Below are 19,762 nucleotides of genomic sequence, written 5' to 3' on the forward strand. Positions count from 1 at the left end.
GTGTGTGTGAGTACAGATGACGAAATCTCTCCTCAACAATGCGCCTCTCCTCATCAGTTGTCCTGCATTTGTTTGATTTGCTAGACACGGCGCACGAATGAGGAGGGCTCTCAGAGACTGCAGTACGCTACTCTCAGGGCGTGGAGCTGGCGGGGTGTGCGTGTGCCACGAAATAAAAATGTAGATGCCTGTTACGAACAGTTTACATTTGTGTGTGTGAGGAGCGCCGAGCCTGAAACGATACATCAAGTGGGTGGCTGCCTCTCCGCCTGGGAGAATGTGTGTACACTAGGACACCCAGTAGTGTGTGTGTGGAATTACACGTACATGTTGCGTAACGCCGTAGCATGTTCAAACTCTGGTGGCTGCGTGAGAAGCCTGCAGTGCTGCAGCAGCGAAACCCAGATCACTCGCCATCTGTGTACAGACTGGGCACATCTGTGAGCCTGTGCAAATGAATGTATGTCGCACTGCAACAAAAACATCTTCACACTCTCATAGAGCCATATGAAATTGACTACCTATCTGAGTTACAAACAGTAGAGGAATGTATAAGTGGGTCAGTCCCTCAGGAACAGTAATCCGAGGTTAAGACTCTCGACCCTTCCTGTTTGGCTCAGATGATGGCAACAAGCACGATGACCTCATCGCACTACTTGGTCATTGGCCTAGAGACCCTCTATCACTTGGCCAATCACGAGATGATTTGGTGACGTTAGCTTAAAAGTCTGCTCAGGTTGGAACGGGGAGGCGGGCTCTAGCCTGCGCTTACGTCAAGCACAACTCGAGGACTTCTGTGGATTGCCTGATTTAATGTACATAAAGAATAATATGAAGACAGTTAACATAGGCAAATATACATTTCACACGAGAATAACAGACACGCGTTTTAGACCTGTCAATACCAAACTCAACTGTCATATTTAGTTAAAACATTTTCATCCCCTCCCCTTTTCACCTGCTGATTTATGAATCGTCTTTGTGCTAGCTCTGATGTAAGCTACAGGTTTACAGTTGTTCTCGCCAAAGGTATCCCTACGTTACAACAACCGCTAACCCAAGAGTTGACAAGACGGCATCTCCCAAATCACCCGTCTGAAAGCATCTGTTTACATATCTGTCACTATCTCTGCGAGTTTGTAGATGGGAAACAAGCAGATACATTTTTCTTTCATTTCCCCGCCTACCTCTTGTTGCAGACACTTCTATTGGATACTGCAGAGAAGCTCCTAAACAGCTGTTCCATGTTTTCCCACAGTATGATTTGACTGCATGCGGTGTCCATCAAATTTACTTTGGCGTGTAGCTCCTCCCGTAGAGTTTGTCTCAGGGATATTATTGGCTACTGTACCAATTCGTGTTCTCTGATTGGCTACTCGGACTAGTTGTCAAGGCTCTGTGCTTCATTCACCATTTTGAGACTGTAGTGTAGAATGAAAAAGCAGTAGTTTTCCTCCTTTTAAGTTGCTTTGCCGAGGAAAATGACAGCACGTTAATCGTCAACCGCGGACTACAACCTATTCTGTACTATTTCCTACTGACTCAATTGATGTCTGACCTACATATAAAATAACTGTTCGGGTGAGTAGCCTGCATCCTATAAACATTTCTTCTGCAGTAGCCTACTGCAGTAGACGTTTCTGCTTTGTTGAGCATGCTACGTTGTTAGACGTTTGCCTCACAGGTCAGCTATAAATAATCGTTATTATAATGTTATTCACTAGTTCATAGTATTCTGCAAAGAAAATTAAAGGAACGATTGGACACGGTGGTTCATTGAAAAGGGAGCGGTACGAGTGGTTATGTGGACTAGTAAGCTTACAAACTTTTTCCCTTGAAAATATTCATCGCCATAACCATTAGACTTCCTAGAACTGTTTTCGCTCGTTGCGTTAGGAAGCTTTAGGCCAACGGCTTTTCACACCTTACTCCTACGTCCAGTTGTCATTTGTATTCGATTCTTCTCGTGATTCAAATGTAGGTTGTCGAATCTATCATTCCCATGCCTTGCGGGCCTTGTTTTGATGGTACAATTCTTACTTTTGTAACTTAATGTAAAATGTAACAAATTTACACGCGCCAGGAGAATTTGTATAAAGTTGCGCCTAGTCTCGAGCTCCACGTTAAGAGGACTGTCACTTTAGATTTTCCAACTATTTACTTTGTTCTCAGTCTACAGTCGGATTGTTCAAGTTGCCTTAGCTGTTGCCTATTAATGATCGTACTTTTAGTGAAAATGAACTACGTGTCAGCGCAAGATGTGCTCATACAGGCCTATCGTACCGTAAACTTGTCTAGAAAGGCATGATTTCTCCGATAATGTTTATTGACTAAATATTTTACAAGCGGCCTTGGAGTAGTTAGGCCTGCGTCACGGACCGGAGGGCCCTGTTCTGTAGTAAGCAGATTGTAATCTCCAAAACACTACGACCAATACGGGAGGTTGACACATACGGTACTATGCAGCTCAACTCAGACAGTCGGCTTTCTTGACATCGTTGTTGTAGCCTATTACTATATAACTGTTATATAACCTAGTTTTAAGGTATTGTAAACCCTGATATTTCATGGGATAGGTTGTTTGCGTTTGTTCAAAAGCCGGTTCACGTTGTCAGCGATGCACTTTGTGCTGTACGAACTATAAAGTAGTTGTTAGCATAGGCCTACAACATCATTCAATACTACAGTAGGCTACTCGTTAGCATTATGTACACATCGGGATCAGCGCGTAGACACAGGCCAGAAATGTACTTTAGTGACCATGTTATAACACACTCACTCAGACCAGCTCTAGAATACGCAACAGGGCTAAAAAACACTCCCTACCGTTTTTATTATTTTTCTGAACTATATCTCATTAAGTTTATGTAAGAACAGCTGCATTGTATTTAACGCTATCGCAATCTTTCACAATGACTGAGGAACACAATGCACTTATAAGACAACAATGGGGATCCTTTTAGCTTGAGAAAGTGTGTCAGTTCATTTCTTTATGATGGCTGTTCTGTGAATACAATCTCATCATACCTCCTAAATAACATTTACATGTAGGCCTACAGGAATAGGCTGCATACTGATACCGACTAGGCGTATAGCCTTCCTTATCAAGCAAGGTTGTGAATATGTGTGGGTGTGGTGAAGAGTAGTTACGGAGATGCCTAGTCAGACAGATATGAAAAAGAATGCCATACATTCAATAGTGATGTGACTAGCATTTGAAGGCTGCCACTTTCAGTAAACACTGACTTGCATGAACAGGTAAACTCACACATTTTGATAAGATATTCAGCTCAGTGAAGAATGTATTCAGTTTCTTTGATCGAGAGCACATTACTTTGTGCTATTTCAAGTTCTTTCTTGAACTTATGTGGTCATGTGTGTGCTTTGTTCGATTTCAAGAATGTGGATACCTTATTTGCTGACAAGTCATGTTGTAGTGTCATGAATCATGATGTGGTGTTGTGGCATCTTACTGAAACTCCAAGCAGGATGGAAACTCAGTATTGGAGTAAATGAGCCATCTTATCCACTCAGTAAACTAGACCTACCCTTACTACTACCTACTAATAAGAAAACAAACAAACTGGTTTGCTTTGGCTGGCTTGTTCTTTGCGCAAGTCAGCAACATCTTCATCCTCTTTCATGAGGAAGGCTAGCAGTGGCTTCCTAGCGACATAAGGAAATCACGGACTGGAGAGAAAGAGAGAGGATGAGAAGCGAGACACGGAGAAGCAGGAAGTTAGCTAATAGCGCATAACAGGAAATAGCCGTGCTGATTGTAGGGGCGGATTGGCTGAGCTATAAAACAGATAAAGGTCACTACGGGTGGGGGTGTGGTAGTGGGAGGGGAAGAGAGATCGAAGGAGAGTGAGTGAGAAAAGCGCGAGAGAGAGAGAGAGAGAGTGCTCTAGAAATGCCAGTGAACTAGGAATTCCCCCACCTCCTCCTCCTAGCGCGTGTGTGTGTGGATAAGTGCTTAGACTAGTCTGGGCAAGTGTCCCGAAGTGTGTACACTGCTATTCTAGACGTTATGTTTTCCAGTGTTACCATGTTCTACTATCCAGCTGGAGGTTTTTACACTGATATATTGGGAACGTGTTATTTTTACGTATCATATTAAATGGACTGGACTGTCATACTGTGAAATGTTTAGTTACTACTGAGGTGTAATGATTTTGTAAGGGATAAAGTCCATTACTTTAACTCTGAAATTGTGAAATTTGTAAGCAAACAAATTACTGAGCAAATCTTTCAGTTTGAACATATATTCAGATTTTGGGGTTGATGTTAACTTTGGGATTTATGTTGTTTTGAAGAAGTTAATCCTTTTCATTGTCATCTTCTATCAGGGTGTGTATGGGAAAGGAGAGAGCGAAGGTAACTGAATAAGAATAAAGTACGGGATGAGACAGAAGAGCGGGGCAAGGAGAGAAGAAAAGTAAAGAAAGAGACACCGTCAGTGTCCCGGTAAACAACCAACCACCGGGCTGACCAATCAGATGACAACATGAAGCCCATCAAGAGTCAAGGCAGGCGCTCCCCGCCCTCCACCAGGGCCAAGGGGGGGAAGAGGAGAGGGGTGGGGGGCGACAGCCTGGACGGGGGCGAGAAGAGAGACTCGGACGAAAACAGAGACCATGCACCCTCCCCCAGGGGCCACACCTCCCCAGATTCCTCTCAGGAGGAGCCTATTTTGTCGCAGACCATGGGCCATGCCCACAGAGAGGAGTGTGGGAATGTGTCCGAGGAGCATCCGAGGACCCTGGGAACACACAACGACAGCAGCAGTGGCGGTAGCAGCACGGCTAGCGCCAACAACAGCCCTAACCCCGCCTCCAGCCGCAAGACCGCCACCTTCAAGGCCCGCGTTCCCAAGAAGAAGTACACGTCGGAGCACTGTGCCATCGCCGTCGGCAACCCCAGCACGCCACCCCTGCAGCAGAACAGCACCGGCAGCACTGTGGGTGGAGTCCACGGCAGTATGGTGGGCCGACAGTCTTCATCATCCTCGTCGTCATCCTCCTCCTCAGGCTCGGCTTCGATGACAGGAGAGAGTGGGGTACAGTGCAGAGACAGCAGGGGGGCAGGAGAGGAATACCCCATCTTCAGCAGAGTCCCTCAGGGCATTGCCTCTGACCTGACAGCCCTGGAGAGGGGGAGAGGGGCAGACAGGGAGCGAGAGGCGCCCCCCCCCAGCCCTGTGGTGCGATGCTCCTCCACGGACACGGCCAGCGAGCACTCTGCCGACCTGGAGGTCAGTGACCCGCGGCCCCACCCCGCCGACATACGCCCCCAACACACACCCCCAGGGCCCGCCCCCGGGGCTCACACACTCATGCATGCCCCCCGGAGCCTGCCAGAGGCCCTGGCCGAGACCCTGGCCAAGGGGCTGAAGAACCAACGCGTCTTGGCTCGGCAGGCGTGCGCGAAGGCAGGGGAGACGGGCGATGAGGTGGAGCGGCGGAGGGGGGAGGGCGAGGCCGCCATGGACTTCGTGTTCCGAGCGGGCGTCGTGCGGAGGGTGAGCGGCGAGCACGGCAGCCTGGAGGTTCAGCTGAATGGCGAGAAGGGCCTGTGCCGCTACCCGTTCTGCGAGGGCCCGCGAGAGGAGCCTGTAGACATCGTCCTGGATGCCCCGCCCCCAGGCTCCCAGCCCGTAGCCATCGGCACTGGCGTGTGCGTTCCATTCGGAAGCGGGGCCGCTGAGGACCTCGGCGAGCCGCAGAGGCAGTGGTACCGGGAGGGTGTGATCACCCAGGTGGACAGCCACCCCGCCGTGGCATACCCCTACCGCGTGCTGCTGTGCGAGGACAGGAGAGCGCCCTCCGGTGGCGAGGACGGGGTCAGCAGGGCCGCCGTGGGCACCACGCAGGCCGTGTGGGTCTCCCGACAGAGCCTGCGTCTGCTGGTGCCCCCCTGGGACCTGGACCTGCCCGGGGGCGGGGAAACAGGGCCGGAGGGCGACGGAGAGAGGGGGATGGAGAGGGAGGACAGGGAGGAGATGGACGTGGAGCAGGAGCTGTGTAGTCTGAGTCGAGGGATGGCGCCGGGCATGGGGTCTGTGTTGGGGCGTGGCGGGCTCTCCTACCCTGCCACAGCTCCGCCTTCCTCCTCCTCCTCCACCGTCAGCTCCCCTGTGACCCCCGCCTCTGTGCTCAGCCTGGGGCCCGCCAGAGACTGGGACAGGGACCTGGAGAGAGAGAGGGACATCCAGAGGAAACAGGAGAGAGAGAGGGAGCGAGAGAGGCCCAAACACCATCCCTTCCTTCCTCTCACCCCCGAAGAAGACATGGAGGTGTCCCACTTCAGCATGGTGCCAATTGGGGCAACCATACCAAGCGTCAAGGTCATGGGGGTGTCCCAGCACCGACCCATCCTCTCCAAGCCCCCCCCAGGCTACCTCAGCCCCCACCTCTCTGTGGTGCGAGGCATCGGGACTCCCCTGGGCCCCCACCTGGCCCTCAACCCGCACCCCCCTCCCTCCCCAGTGCTTCTAGGCCTGGATTCTGCCGCGGTGGGAATGGGGGTCATCTCTACCCCCCAGCTCCCCCCTCTCCCCCCTATTTCCTCCTCCTCCTCCTCCTCCAGACCCTCCCAGGAGAAGACTCCCTCGGCCTCCGGCGGGGGGGCGGGGTCGGGGTCGTCTTCGCGCTCCCGGACACCTCTGACGGCCGCCCAGCAGAAGTACAAGAAGGGCGACGTTGTGTGCACGCCCACGGGCATCCGCAAGAAGTTCAACGGCAAACAGTGGAGGCGCCTGTGCTCCCGCGAGGGCTGCTCCAAGGAGTCCCAGCGCCGGGGCTACTGCTCCAGACACCTCTCCATGAGGACCAAGGAGATGGAGGCCAGCGGAGGGGGGGTCCGCGACCGCGGCGGGGCCAGCAGCACCGGCACCCTCACCCCCTCAGACCTGCGGCTCGGAGGGGGCAGGACCAGCTCCGAGTTTGACTGGGACGAGACGTCGAGGGACAGCAGCGAGGCCAGCAGCAGGGGTGGAGACTCCAGGCCCCGCCTCGTCCTCCCCTCCCTCCTGCCCCAGGACCTGTCTCGCTTCGACTTTGACGAGTGCGAGGCGGCGACCATGTTGGTTTCCCTGGGAAGCTCTCGCTCCGGGACCCCCTTCTCCCCCATATCCAACCAGTCGCCATTCTCCCCCACCCCCTCGCCCTCCCCTTCCCCTCTCTTTGGCTTCCGCCCTGCCACCTTCAGCCCCATCGCTGCTCCGCCCTCCCTTACCCCGAGGCGTCACCGCCACCTCAGCGGCACCAAGATGGGCACCCCCGGCTCGGACCGCGAGCGTCACCTGTCGGGCATCGTGCCCACCTTCCAGACCAACCTTACCTTCACAGTGCCCATGAGCCCCAGCAAGCGCAAGCTGGACGCTCCCCCTCCGCCCCTGCCCCTGCACGTGTCCCAGGACTACGCCAAGCCAGAGCAGCTGGGGGCGCTGGTGGGCAGCGAGGCCTTCCGCGTCCTCTCCCCCCAGAGCCAGCCCACCACCCCTTCCTCCCTCTCCTTCCCCCGTCCCCGCAGTGCCACCAGCCGCCCCCCCTCCTCCGCCGCCTCCACCCCCCCTCCCATGCTGGTGTCCCCCACTCCGCCCTCACCCCTCCCCCAGGAGCCCAGCCCCCGTCGCCTCGTGCCCCTCCGGGACTCCCCCGTCATCGTCAGGAACCCGGACGTCCCCCTGGCTAAGTTCTCCGACGGCCCCCTGGCGAGGAGGGAGCGACGGAGCCGCGAGCTGAGCCAGCCCCCCCATCTGTCCTCCGGCCTTCAGGCGCCCGTCCCCATCAACGGCGCCGCCACCAACGGCGCTGTGCTCCTCCGAAACCCCACCTCCACGCTGGTCCTCGTCACCTCCTCCCAGTCACTCACGCCTGCGACCTCCCACTCCAGCCCCGCCTCCAGCGGCTCCATGGCAGGCTCCGCCCTCTCCGGCACCGGGGGCAGGGAGAGAGACAGGAAGTCAGGGGGGCACCAAGATGGCATTGGGGGGGTGCTTCCCCAGCCGGTGGCATGCCACCCCTCCCCCACGGCTCTGCTGCCCCTCATCCTGCCCGCTGAGTCACCTCATCCCGCCCCTCGCAAGGACATCATCATGGGACGCCCGGGCACAGGTGAGAGGAGATACATGGAGGGTTAAATCAATGGACGAATTTATTCATTCATTTATAGTCATTGATAATTAAAACATAGATGGCTGATAGATTGGTTTCATGTTTGCCGGATGGACAGAAGACTCCAGACCTAACCCTCTGACAAGCACGCTCTTTAGTGAAGCGTTAATGTTGCTGCTTCGCTTTTTCTGAGCCGGAAGCTGCCCATGTGTGGGCTGCTACAAAAAAAGTACCTAAAGATCTTGATTTGATTTGATTTAGAGGAGATAGAATAAAATGGAGCTGAAGGTGTGATGTTGCTGTGTGTATGTGTGTGTGTGTGTGTCTGTTGGGTAGGGTTATAGAGTGCAAGTTCTTGGTCATTGTGCTTGCTAGAGTTTCACTGAAACTTTAAAGGGAGTATATATAGACGTGTCTAGACATGTAAGACTGGAGGAGGACAACAATAAGTAGACGAACACACACAGAAACGCCATGTCACGTGTTTGTTTTTCATCCTAATCAACTGAAAAGGAGTCCTGGTTTTGCAGTGTTGTCATAAATACTCCATCTGGCTGGGAGTGCAGTAAAGCGTAAAGTTATGCCAAATCTAACGCTGATATATCATACTTGTCTCCAACACCTCTCACTTCAGGCAAACTCCTTTGAAGGGTGAAAATAGCTCATGCATATTCATACCCGTTAACGACCGCAAATGACAGAGGACGGAATGCCTCCAGTTTGCTCTTCGATGCTTGATAGGGTGTGATGCTGTGGAGAGGGCAGAGGAAGAGGGCTAGAGGAAAAGGGATGGAGACAGAAGAGATACAGAGAGGTCGTGGGTTCATGGCCTCGTGTCTGTCTAGACGTGCGGTCTAGTCTGGTGTGTGTATGGAATAACAAACTCCCGCATGATCACATGATGGCCAGGGAGGGGTGGATGGGTCGGCCTGGGGACTTCACGCAGACTTCAAACGCACACTTCTGAGAACCAGCCTGTCAGATCAGCCTGTAAACACACACTCGCTTGGGTCCTCCAACAAGGAAACAGGCTTCCTACTATGCTTTTCTGATTGTATCAGCCATCCAGCCTAAGACCCAGACTGCTAAGAACCAGCCTGACAGCTCTTCTCCTCCAACTGCTCAGCCAATGGAGAAGTTTATATTCTTGTGTAACTGGACCCGAAACAAATCAATGTCCTTTATCTATTCCACATTTCTTCCCCCTTTCTCCCTCCTTTTCTACTCCTCCCACAGTTTGGACCAATGTGGAACCCCGGTCAGTCCCTGTGTTCCCCTGGCATTCATTGGTTCCTTTCCTGGAGCCCAGCCAATCGGCTGCTTCTGCCCACCCTGCTGATAGCCAAGAGCTTGTCAATCAAAGCAAAGGTGAGTCTCGCCACTTGTTCACTACATTTTTCCTCTCAAGTTGAATAGTATTGCTAGTTAACAGTTTTACCTATTGTATTCCTAGTTGACTATGTGGCATTTACTTTGTACTGCAAACCAGCTGAGATGTCTGGGTTTTGTCTTTCCAGAGCCTCGTTGTGCCGTGGCCCTGGTGGGTGATGGGCAGGCGGCTCCACCAGACACAGAGCGGGGATCTCCCTCATGCCCGCCTCCCGCAAGCGACAGCCAACCAGCAGAGATGGGCATAGCTGACAGCGAGACAGAGAGTGACGCAGATGACCCGTGAGTGAAGATGATGACAGCGATTATCTGTCTGCCTACTTTCTAGACACCCAAGGACAACGTACCCAAAATGCAGTAGAAAGTACAAAATCTAAGGTTTTATGGTTTTGAATAGAATAATTCTTGTCTTCTTGCCAGACAATGAACACAGTAAGTCTTTGCAGAACACATCGTGAAAGGTCATAATAGACGGCATTGAATACAGGGACATACTGGGGCTTCACTCAAGTGAACATAGATGCTGCAGAAAATCTGTACAGTCACGGATGTTTACTTTCTAATCTTGCATTTCAATCATTTTTTAAACAATCTAACCCAACTGGACATGATTTATGAGAGGAAAACTGACCCTGCAGGTTCTTCCCAAGTGTGTCAGAACCTCCGTCCTCTACTGGTCCTATGAAGCGCAGAACACAGTCCTTGAGTGCGCTGCCCAAAGACGGAGACAGGAAGGTCAGTCCTCCCCGAGAGAGACATCACTCCATCCTACATCCGACTTTCCATCCCTCTGTCTTTTCCGCGTGTCCTTTGTTCTAATGCAGGCCTGCCTTTTTTCTGCCCCTCTCTCTCCCCCTCTCTCTTTCTCTCTCTCCACCCCTCAGAGGGAAAAGGACCACATTCGGCGGCCAATGAACGCGTTCATGATCTTCAGCAAGCGCCACCGCGCTCTGGTCCACCAGCGGCACCCCAACCAGGACAACCGCACGGTCAGCAAGATCCTGGGGGAGTGGTGGTACGCCCTGGGGCCCAACGAGAAGCAGAAGTACCACGACCTGGCCTTCCAGGTAGGACACGCCCCTCTCGCCGAATGCACATGGGATGTCCAGTAGATGGACAGAGATCACTCTCTGTTGCTCTCTCTGTCTTTCTCTGTATTTATCTCTGTCGCTCTCTCAGGTGAAGGAGGCCCATTTCAGGGCTCACCCAGACTGGAAGTGGTGTAACAAGGACAGGAGGAAGTCTCTGTCTGAGGGGCGGGGCACCCCGGGGGCCAAGGAGGCCCGCGAGAGGAGCATGTCTGAAAGCACAGGTGTGTGTTTGTGTTTCGTCACAACTTCTCTGTGTACACACAATGTTTGGAAAGACTGTAGTAGGATTCATGTTTCACCTCTTCCATGTACCCCCTTTCTCCTCCTCCTCCTCCTCCTCCTCCTCCTCCTCCTCCTCCTCTCCTCCTCCCCAGAGCCCCCTCCTGTATCCCAGGCGTCAGAGGGAAAGGCCGTGGCCTCAGGCTGGGCCGGTGGTGGGGCTGAGCGGCGAGTGGGCGGCCTCTACGGAGGCCAGGTGCCACGCCCCCGAGCTTTCTCCCAGAGCGCAGTTCACAACCTGGAGAGACAGGAGCCAGAGACAGGCCTGGAGAAGGTAGACTCAGACGCTGCTGTCGTCTCTCTTTAGTTTACATAGAGGATTTACATTATTCCTGTCCAGACGCGTTTCTTTTTCATTCATTTTTGTTGGAGGATATTTAAAGGGTTTTAGAACATTAAGTGATCTTCCCTTTCTCCACCCGCCTTTTCTCTCTCAATCTCTCTCTCTCTCTCTCTCTCTCTCTCTCTCTCTCTCTCTCTCTCTCTCTCTCTCTCTCTCTCTCTCTCTCTCTCTCTCTCTCTCTCTCTCTCACACACACACACACACACCCTCTCCCTCCTCTCTCAGTTGTGTCAGGAAGGGACAGGGTCATTCCATAGCCGTCTCCCTCCCCTCTCTCTGTTGCAGCGCAGGACTAGCGAGGACGTAACCAGCGACGAGGAGCGCATGGTCATCTGTGAAGAAGAAGGGGATGATGATGTCATGGGTGAGGTCACTTCCTGTGTCTAATAGGTCATTTGTGGTCCCAAGGTGTCACACTGCCATTGGGACCGTGACCATAGGACCTGGCTGTTCTCATACTATCCCCCCTCCGCCTGCTCTAATGTCCTACCCCTGACCTGGCTGTTCTGTCTGTGTCCTCCACCCTCCCCTCCAGAGGATTCCATAGACCTGAAGTGCAAGGAGAGAGTGACTGACAGTGAGGAGGATGAGCCTGATGGACAGGTACAGCGCTGTGTTCTGCTTCACTTCACTTCCTTTTTTTTCGAGTTTCAGTTCTCTCCCTCTGTGACAGAACTGTGACAGAACTGAACAAATATCCCCACATTTCCTGTGTTGTGTGTGTGTCTGCGCATGCGCACGCCCCGGTAAAGGGCACACTAGGACGTTCAGTTAATCTTGTCTTTGATCCCCCATCCCCTCAGGGTGGCAGCCAGACGGGGCTCCACTCCTCCCTCCCTTCTCCGCCTCCACCCAGGAGAGCGCTGCGGGGGCAGCACAGACAGCTCTGAGAAGAAGAGGAAGAAAGGGATGGAGGGAGGGGAGGAAGGGAGGGGAGGATCTAAAAGAGGAGTCGAGGCGGCGGAGGAGGAGAAAAGTAGGAGGGGGGCAGACTGACTCCTCCTCTGGGTCAGTCCTGAACACGCTGCCCCCCACCCCTCCTCTGGGACATGGTTATCAACCAGGTGCTGGGTGCTGTCTCCATGGCCCCCACCATTGTGACCAATGTGTACGACCCATAACCAGCACGCCCATCCAATCGTCAGCAAGCCAATGAAGGACCCGTGGCTCTCAGCGCACTCCCCCAAGAGAAAGCCACACTTCTTATTGGAGGAGCAGGAGGCGGGGACAATCACAGCAGGGGGGTGGGTACCTGTCCTCATCCTCCACAATTCGGTCAGTGTAGGCGGGGTTGGGCCCGGGGGATTGGTCACCAGCCTTGTACTGGGAGGATCTTTCCCTGCCCAGCCAGCCATTCAGCTGATAACCCTCCCCACCCGCTCTCCTGCACTGCTCATAGCCTCTCCACTCCACCTTGCCCTCCCCCTGCTACAGCCACAGTTCCTCCCCGCCTCCTCGCTCACGCCCCCCGGCGCCAAACAGCCAGTCACACAGCTCCAGTACATCTTGCCCACCCTCTCCGCCAGCAGCAACCCCAAGAGCCCCTCCCCCCAGCTACCCCAGCAGCCAACCAGCATCCTCGCCCTGCCCTTCTCCCCGCCCACCCATGTGTCCCTGGCCAATGGAGTGCACTCGGGGGCAGTGGCAGCAGTGGGAGGGGTCAGCCCCGCAGCAAGAGGTGAGATAGAAAGTAGGGGCCGGCTGACGGGGCTGATGTTGATGATGGAGGCACGTAGGATGTTTTTAAACATGGTGGATGATAGGGACGCTCATCTCTGTTCTGATCGCCGGTCTCTTTGTTCTTATCTGTCAGGTTGATAGCAGATGTGTATGTATACGTAGGCAGATATGAACTTTGTGCACTGTGTAATAGACTGGCATACTTTACTATGGAACAGTTGTATGTATTACATGCACGAGAGTATCGTAGTGTCATTGGTCAATGAAAGCTTTAAACGTCTCCATCTCTTTCTCCCTTACCCTCTCTCCATCCATCCATCCCTCCCTCCTTTCGCTCTCTCTCTCGCTCTCGCTCTCTGTCTCTCTCTCTCTCTTTCACCCTTTCCCAGTCCAAGCACAGTCTCCAGTCTTGCAGAGCAAGATGCTGGTTCCCATGGCAACAGTGAGAACAGGTTCTACTCCTCCTCAACCTATTTCCCTGGTGGCCCCGCCCCTTCCTGTGCAGAATGGCATCCAGACAGGAAACAAGGTTTAGACAACTATCAGTCACATACAAACAACATAGAACCATAGGAGGTTCTGTTTATGATATCCCATGTGATTTAACAATTACATTTTCCTTGGCTAATCTTTAGTAAATATATCTGTGTGTGTGTGTGTTCCCACGTTGAGCAGATAATCCAGATAGCTCCCATGCCAGTGGTCCAGACCAACGTCCATCCCACTGGAGCAGTGCACACTGGGAACCCCTTCCCTGTTTCCATGGCAACGGCGCTGATGGCGCCGGGCTCCGCCCCGCCTCAGACAATGCTGCTGAGCTCGCCCGCGACGAGGTACGAGGAGGGCACCCCCTCCCCTACTGACACGCTCACTGTGACCTCAGACAGTGGACTGCTTGAAGCATATGTACGACTGGTTGAACATGAGAAAATCTGTATCTCCACTTCCATGTTTGGTGTTTCGGATGTCAGGACATGTGCGTGGTCCGTTATTGACTGGCAGGATTGTCCCATTGTATGAATCAGCTGACCCTTCCCTTTCCTCCTCCTCCTCCTCCTGTAGGATCACCTATGTTCAGTCCCCCCCTGGGGTGGTCTCCACGGCAACCGTCCAAGCCCCCCCTCCAGAGCCCGCCTACCTGCCATCTCCCCTGGCAACGCTGGGCTTCACTGCCATCGCCCCAGCAGGCCATACACTGGTTCAGCCAATCGTAGCAGGCCAGCCTCCCATGCTAGCCCCAGCCCCTCCCCGGTCAGCCAACAGCAGCTGTCCGTCACAACCTCCCGGCTCCGCCTCCATGGGTCCAGGAGCCAATCACCAGTTTCTCACTGCCATTTACCCCTCCCCGAATGTCACTCTGGCGACTGGAGTAGTTTCTATGGCGACGGCGCCAGTGGTAGCCACAGCCGCCGCTCTGGCTGGTGTGCCGGGGGCGCTGGCACAGCCCGCTAGCGTGTGTCTGCAAGGGCTGATGCCACACACACTCCTGGGGGAAGCAGAGCCTGGGCAGGACGACACAGGAGAGAGGCAGAGAGGGAAGGAGAGGGAGATAAAGAGGGAGAACCTGGCCGACTGTACCACTGACGTGGAGGCGACAGGTATGTAACACCTTGGCGTCTGACTGGCCGTCCGTGTCCATTTCCTGGTCCTTGTCCCACAGTTTCCCATCAGTCAGTAATGTCACTTGTTTTCCTCCCGTGCTGGCAGCATGTCTCCTGATATAGAACAGGTTGTTAGTAATTGTGTTTGTTCAAACTGTATCCACTCTGGGTTGTTAATCAGTCTCTGTGTGTGTGTGTGTGTGTGTGTGCTCCACCAGCAGGTGTAAAGGAGGAAAGAGGAGCCCCTCGACGCATCAAAGAGGAGAACACCAGCGAGGACTACGACTCCCCCCGCGAGAAGCAGCAGACCAGGGGCGACCGGGAGAGAGAGGGCGGCTGGGAGAGGGAGGTGAAGAAGGAGAGTGAAGGGGGCAGCTGGGAGGCCGGGAGGCCCAGGGAGAGGGACGAGCACAGCACACCGGACGGGCACAGCAGAGGAGGCAACAGCAAGGAGGTACGACGCACGCACACGCGCGCCGCACGCGCACACACGAGCCTTCGCACGCACCGCACGCAGACATGCATCGCTCTCGCACTCTGTTTATCTTTCTTCTCACACCTTCTATCTCTCTCTCTCTGCTCAGACTGGACCCAGGGACTCCCTCCCTCGCTCCCCTCTGCCCCCTCCCTCAGGATTGGAAACTCCTCTGCCGCCACCTCCCTGTGACCGAGACCTCGCCCCCTCTGCCAAGAGGATCAAGTTCCGCCCACCGCCACTCAAGAGGACCCCTGACTCAGTTGACAAGTGAGTGACAGGATGAGGGAACCAATAGGAGCAGAGAGAAACAGGAAGCATTCATTATGACCACGATTCATGACGAGCTGTGTTCTTGATACCATAAATGACTAATGAAAGAGGCAGCTATCTAGCTGAGAGTAGAAAAAGTCATTGTCCAACTGCATCCACAAACTGAACAGGTTGTCCTGGTGTGTGGTGCTTTGTTCCGACCGTCTCTCTCCCTCCCCTCGTTGCCGCGGCGCCCAGGGTGCTCTCGGGGTCCTACTTTGAGGAGCGCTTTGCCGAGCTGCCCGAGTTCAAGCCCGAGGAGGTGCTGCCCTCCCCCACGCTGCAGAGCCTGGCCACCTCACCCCGCGTCATCCTGGGCAGCTACCGCCGCAAGAGGAAGAACTCCACCGGTGAGAGGGGAGGATAGGAAGCGAGGAATGGTGGAAGAGAGGGAGAGATAGGTGGAGATCTGTACTGGCAACCCTTTCCCTTTTCCCAGACCTGGACTCGTCAGCAGAGGACCCAGGCTCCCCCCGGAGGAAGACACGCCGTCTGTCCAGCTGCAGCTCCGAGCCCAGCACTCCCAAAAGCGCCACCACCAAGTGTGAGGGGGAGATCTTCACCTTCGACAGAGCCGGTGTGTAGGAAACGCCGTGACCCCTGAAAGAGTGTTCAGTTGACGTGAACCTTTTTCTGTCCTTCCCGTCACTCCTCCCGTTTTCTTTTGTTCTCACGTGACCCCTCTCTCCTTCCTTCCTCCCTTCTTCTTCTCCTCCTCCATCCAGGAGCAGAAACCGAGGACGTTCTGGGGGAGTTGGACCGGGTCCCCTTCTCTTCCCTGAGGAGAACCCTGGACCAGCGCCGCGCTCTGGTCATGCAGCTGTTCCACGAGCACGGCTTCTTCCCCTCAGGTAACACCGCCCGCCCCACATGCCCCCCGCTCCCTTTGCCTCATACGGTTCACTGTGTTTTCACACAACCTGTGATCTTCAACCTGAGACCTTTCATCGATCTGTCAGTGTTGTTTGGTTTGTTTTCATTCGCTTCTGCGCTTTTAAACCTGTCCGTTCCAGCTTTCAAACAGGTCAGTCACATGGTCATTAAGTTGTTGTTGACCCCTCCCACCCCAGCTCAGGCCACAGCAGCCTTCCAGGCCCGCTACTCAGACACCTTCCCCACCAAGGTGTGTCTGCAGCTCAAGATCCGCGAGGTCCGGCAGAAAATAATGCAGACGGCCACACCCGGGACCGCCGACCTCGGGGGACCCACCGGGGTTGCAGCAACCGGCAACGACCCTGCCTCCGCTGGTGCACTGGGCTCAGCCAATCCTCAGGCCCGAGAGGACATCGGGGCGGAGCCAGGGGAGAGACGTCGGAGCCCCGAGGAACCCAGGAGCGAGGCGTAGGGGTCCCGCCAGACGGGAGAAGGTGGAGGAGCGGAGAGAAAAGAGAGAGACTGTGTAAAAAGTGAGGAATGAGTGTTGACCCCGAGCATGTCCTTGTACGCGTGGTAACAGGACTCCCTGTGGCGTCAGCGCTACATTGGCACTACACTCAGCACATTTGTAGTTTGTATTTTAACACAGAGGCTTCTTCTCTCTCTCTCTCAAACACACACCATATATTCACACAAATATTGATATACACATGCTCACACAGCTTGGTGCAATCTCTGGCGTGTACAAGGCTCAGCCGCACACACACACACACCTCCCACCAAGTAAATCAGACTGTTACTACGGGATGGCATGCCCAAGAGCTGTCACCAGAACCACACACACGGCACTTTGTCACTGGTGCAGAGGCAGGATGCAGGATGCCAGCTCTCTGATGCCATTGATTTGACCCCCACCCCCACCCCCCCATTCAGCCCTGTGGGGGGAGGGGCAGGATTTAATAACCTCTGACCTCCAATGATAATTCCACAACCCCTCTATGCTGCAAAACAAGACAGCACTGAACTGGACACACACACCTCTCTCTGCACACACTTCACACACACACAGTCAGTAAACCCAATCTCATCTGACCAAGCCACTGCAATGGCCTGCACAGTTATATGGACTGTATACAAATGTTAAAGAGACTTGAACATGGATCGACCTCCTCCATTTCCTCCTCCGCAGAGATTAAATGTAACTCAGTGTGACTGACCAATCAATTACCTTGTTCATTGCCATGACAACTGACATGGTGAGCTCCCCGTGGCTGGAGGTGATGCAGTGTGTTGGAGTTTCAACCTCATGGCCACCGATCCTGTCTAAAGAAGCAGAGCAACAAAACCAATCACCAGTTGACTCCCCCTAGCAGAGCACAGGGAAGACCAGACAAGGAGGTTTGTCCACCGTGATTGGCCGGCCCAGATTGATTCGCGCCACTGGCAACCACAGACTCGGCCAGCCCTCAGAGAATAAACTGGCATACAACAAAACAAAGCGAGATAGCTAGATTTTTAAAACAACCTTCCTTCATCATTCACCCAGTGGATATGTTGCTTTCTCTCGTGGTTCTGCCGTGAAAATAACATGTTTCATGTGGCCTGTTGCTCTTGTGGCTCTAAATGGTGTTTCTCCAGCATAAACTGTTTAGAAGGGGGACCGAGAGCGCCTTTGGTCCCGCTCATGAGGAGTTTATTTTTGGCCGTTCCGCCCCCTCTCCTCCCATGACTTGTCACTAGGCTCACCAAGGAGGGTGCAGGGAGTGCTTGTTTTTAAACGTCAAAATCAGGTGTTTGCACAACATGTGGTCTCTGACTGCAATTAAAAATCAGGAAAGTATTGTTTTTAGAGATTGTTTTTAGTACAATTATAACCTTGTTCTGTCGTGTTAACAATCTCCCTCATTCTTCCACTCGGAGACCCCTTCCCCACCTCCTTTTCCTAATCCTCTTTCTCTTCCATATCCACCTCTTCTTCCTCCTCCTCTTCTTTGTCTTCTCCCTCCTTTTGCAACTCGTCCGGCTTGCTTGTCGTCCTCGTGTTGTCCTTCTCTTTGTCCTCTTCCTCCTTCCCCTCTTCATCTTCTTCCTCTTCTACCCCCCTGTTCCTCCTCCTCGTGTCCTCTCTCTCTCTCTCTTGCTTTTTGTTTCTCCAATGTGGTTAGAAAGTGCCCTTCAGCCCTGGTTCCAGGGTGAGCATGGTTCTTTAGCTCAGGATGGCTCTGGTTAGGGTTCCATCAGGGACAACACATCCTAGACCAGCAAAGGGGGGTGTTCTCTAAAGCCCCCTTTTCCTCCTCCAACTCCTTTTTCCTCCTCTCCCACTCCTTCCTGCTTCCTCCCTTAGTCACTTTATTTCTCTCCCAGTAATGGTGCAATAGGACTTTCTGAATGGGTGATAAGTTATTTGGGTCTGTGCCATAGATATTGACAGTACAGTGGACCCACTATAGAAACGCTGGTGTATAGAAAAGGAAACCTCAGAAATAATCTACTATTGAAGAGATTATAGAAGGCGAGTATGTAACTTACTAAAAGTCAAAGAAAATTCAAATAGCACTTTTGCCTCTTCACGCATTTGGCGAAGAATGGGGGTAATTATTATATGGGTATATCTTTATTTCTCTGTGTAAACAGTTGGATGTGTGTGTGAAAAATATATATTTCCATAATATGTGCATATAGAGGGTGTGTGTGTTTGTGTGTGTGTTTGGGCTCATGCATTCACAGTATGGACGTTGACTGACCCCTTCTGGTTCTTTCACACAGCGTACAATAATACATTATCAACCTTATTACATATAGTTTCTATGGTCACACGAAGACTATTGAATGCTCTCTTGACTGTTATAGTGTCAGGTAATTCAGGATTAAACACAATTTATCAGTTATTCAAATGCCAACAGGTGAAAGTCTACTTGACATGCGTTATACATGCATGTGCACACTCACACACACACGCACAGACATAAATACACACACATGTATGCGTGTCCACCGTATGATTGTGCTTAAAAAACTATCCTTACTTTGGAGAAGGAATTTTAGAATGAGAGAGATGGGTGTAAGCTCATAAACAGGCATGTTGACCATGTGCAATATTTCTAAACAAAAAAAAACAACAAAATATTGAAAACATTAAAGACCTAACACAATATTCTTTGTTGCTTGTGCTTTATTCTGAATGTCATGGTGATCTGGTGTTTGTCTTACAGTTTGTTGTTAGGAAGCTAAAAGAGAGAAGAAGAAAAAAAACGGTAGGACACATGTAGCAGAGGCTACAGACATCCAGTGACTCATTTGCTTCTGGGTGTAAGCAGTCAAGTCTTTAACTACACTATTGTCAAGACATGGGTGGGTTACCAAATTACCTTGAAATGTAGGCTACAGCTGACGTACTATATCAACGAAACGGGTCAAACTGGATGGGGTAGGCCCATATTATGTACCTAGTTACCATCTCTAACCTAATCTACTGTAGGCTACATTTCTCTGCACCCCTTTGTGAGGAATTCTATTTATAACATGGTATAAATAACAGGAGAGAGAGCGCCATCTCCGGTGTAATTTAAAAGTGACATTCTAACCGTGTAGTTGTT

The 19,762-nt window shown here is 52.8% G+C and overlaps 1 protein-coding gene across 1 annotated transcript; it reads left to right on the forward strand.

The window, feature by feature from the left end:
• The first annotated feature begins 1,428 nt into the window (after positions 1-1,428).
• Positions 1,429-19,320, forward strand: cica (capicua transcriptional repressor a). Its single transcript, XM_062446061.1, is given in 22 exon segments — positions 1,429-1,581; positions 4,350-8,117; positions 9,354-9,485; positions 9,635-9,788; positions 10,145-10,241; positions 10,391-10,573; positions 10,686-10,818; positions 10,972-11,150; positions 11,445-11,583; positions 11,755-11,822; positions 12,023-12,108; positions 12,378-12,484; positions 12,487-12,897; positions 13,289-13,428; positions 13,575-13,732; positions 13,962-14,497; positions 14,719-14,954; positions 15,085-15,245; positions 15,486-15,637; positions 15,727-15,864; positions 16,013-16,138; positions 16,358-19,320. Coding segments are annotated over 21 exon segments (7,221 nt in total). The 5' UTR covers positions 1,429-1,581; positions 4,350-4,507; the 3' UTR covers positions 16,633-19,320.
• Positions 19,321-19,762: the final 442 nt, after the last annotated feature.

The sequence above is a fragment of the Osmerus eperlanus genome, chromosome 20, assembly GCF_963692335.1.
Source record: "Osmerus eperlanus chromosome 20, fOsmEpe2.1, whole genome shotgun sequence".
NCBI lineage: Eukaryota > Metazoa > Chordata > Actinopteri > Osmeriformes > Osmeridae > Osmerus > Osmerus eperlanus.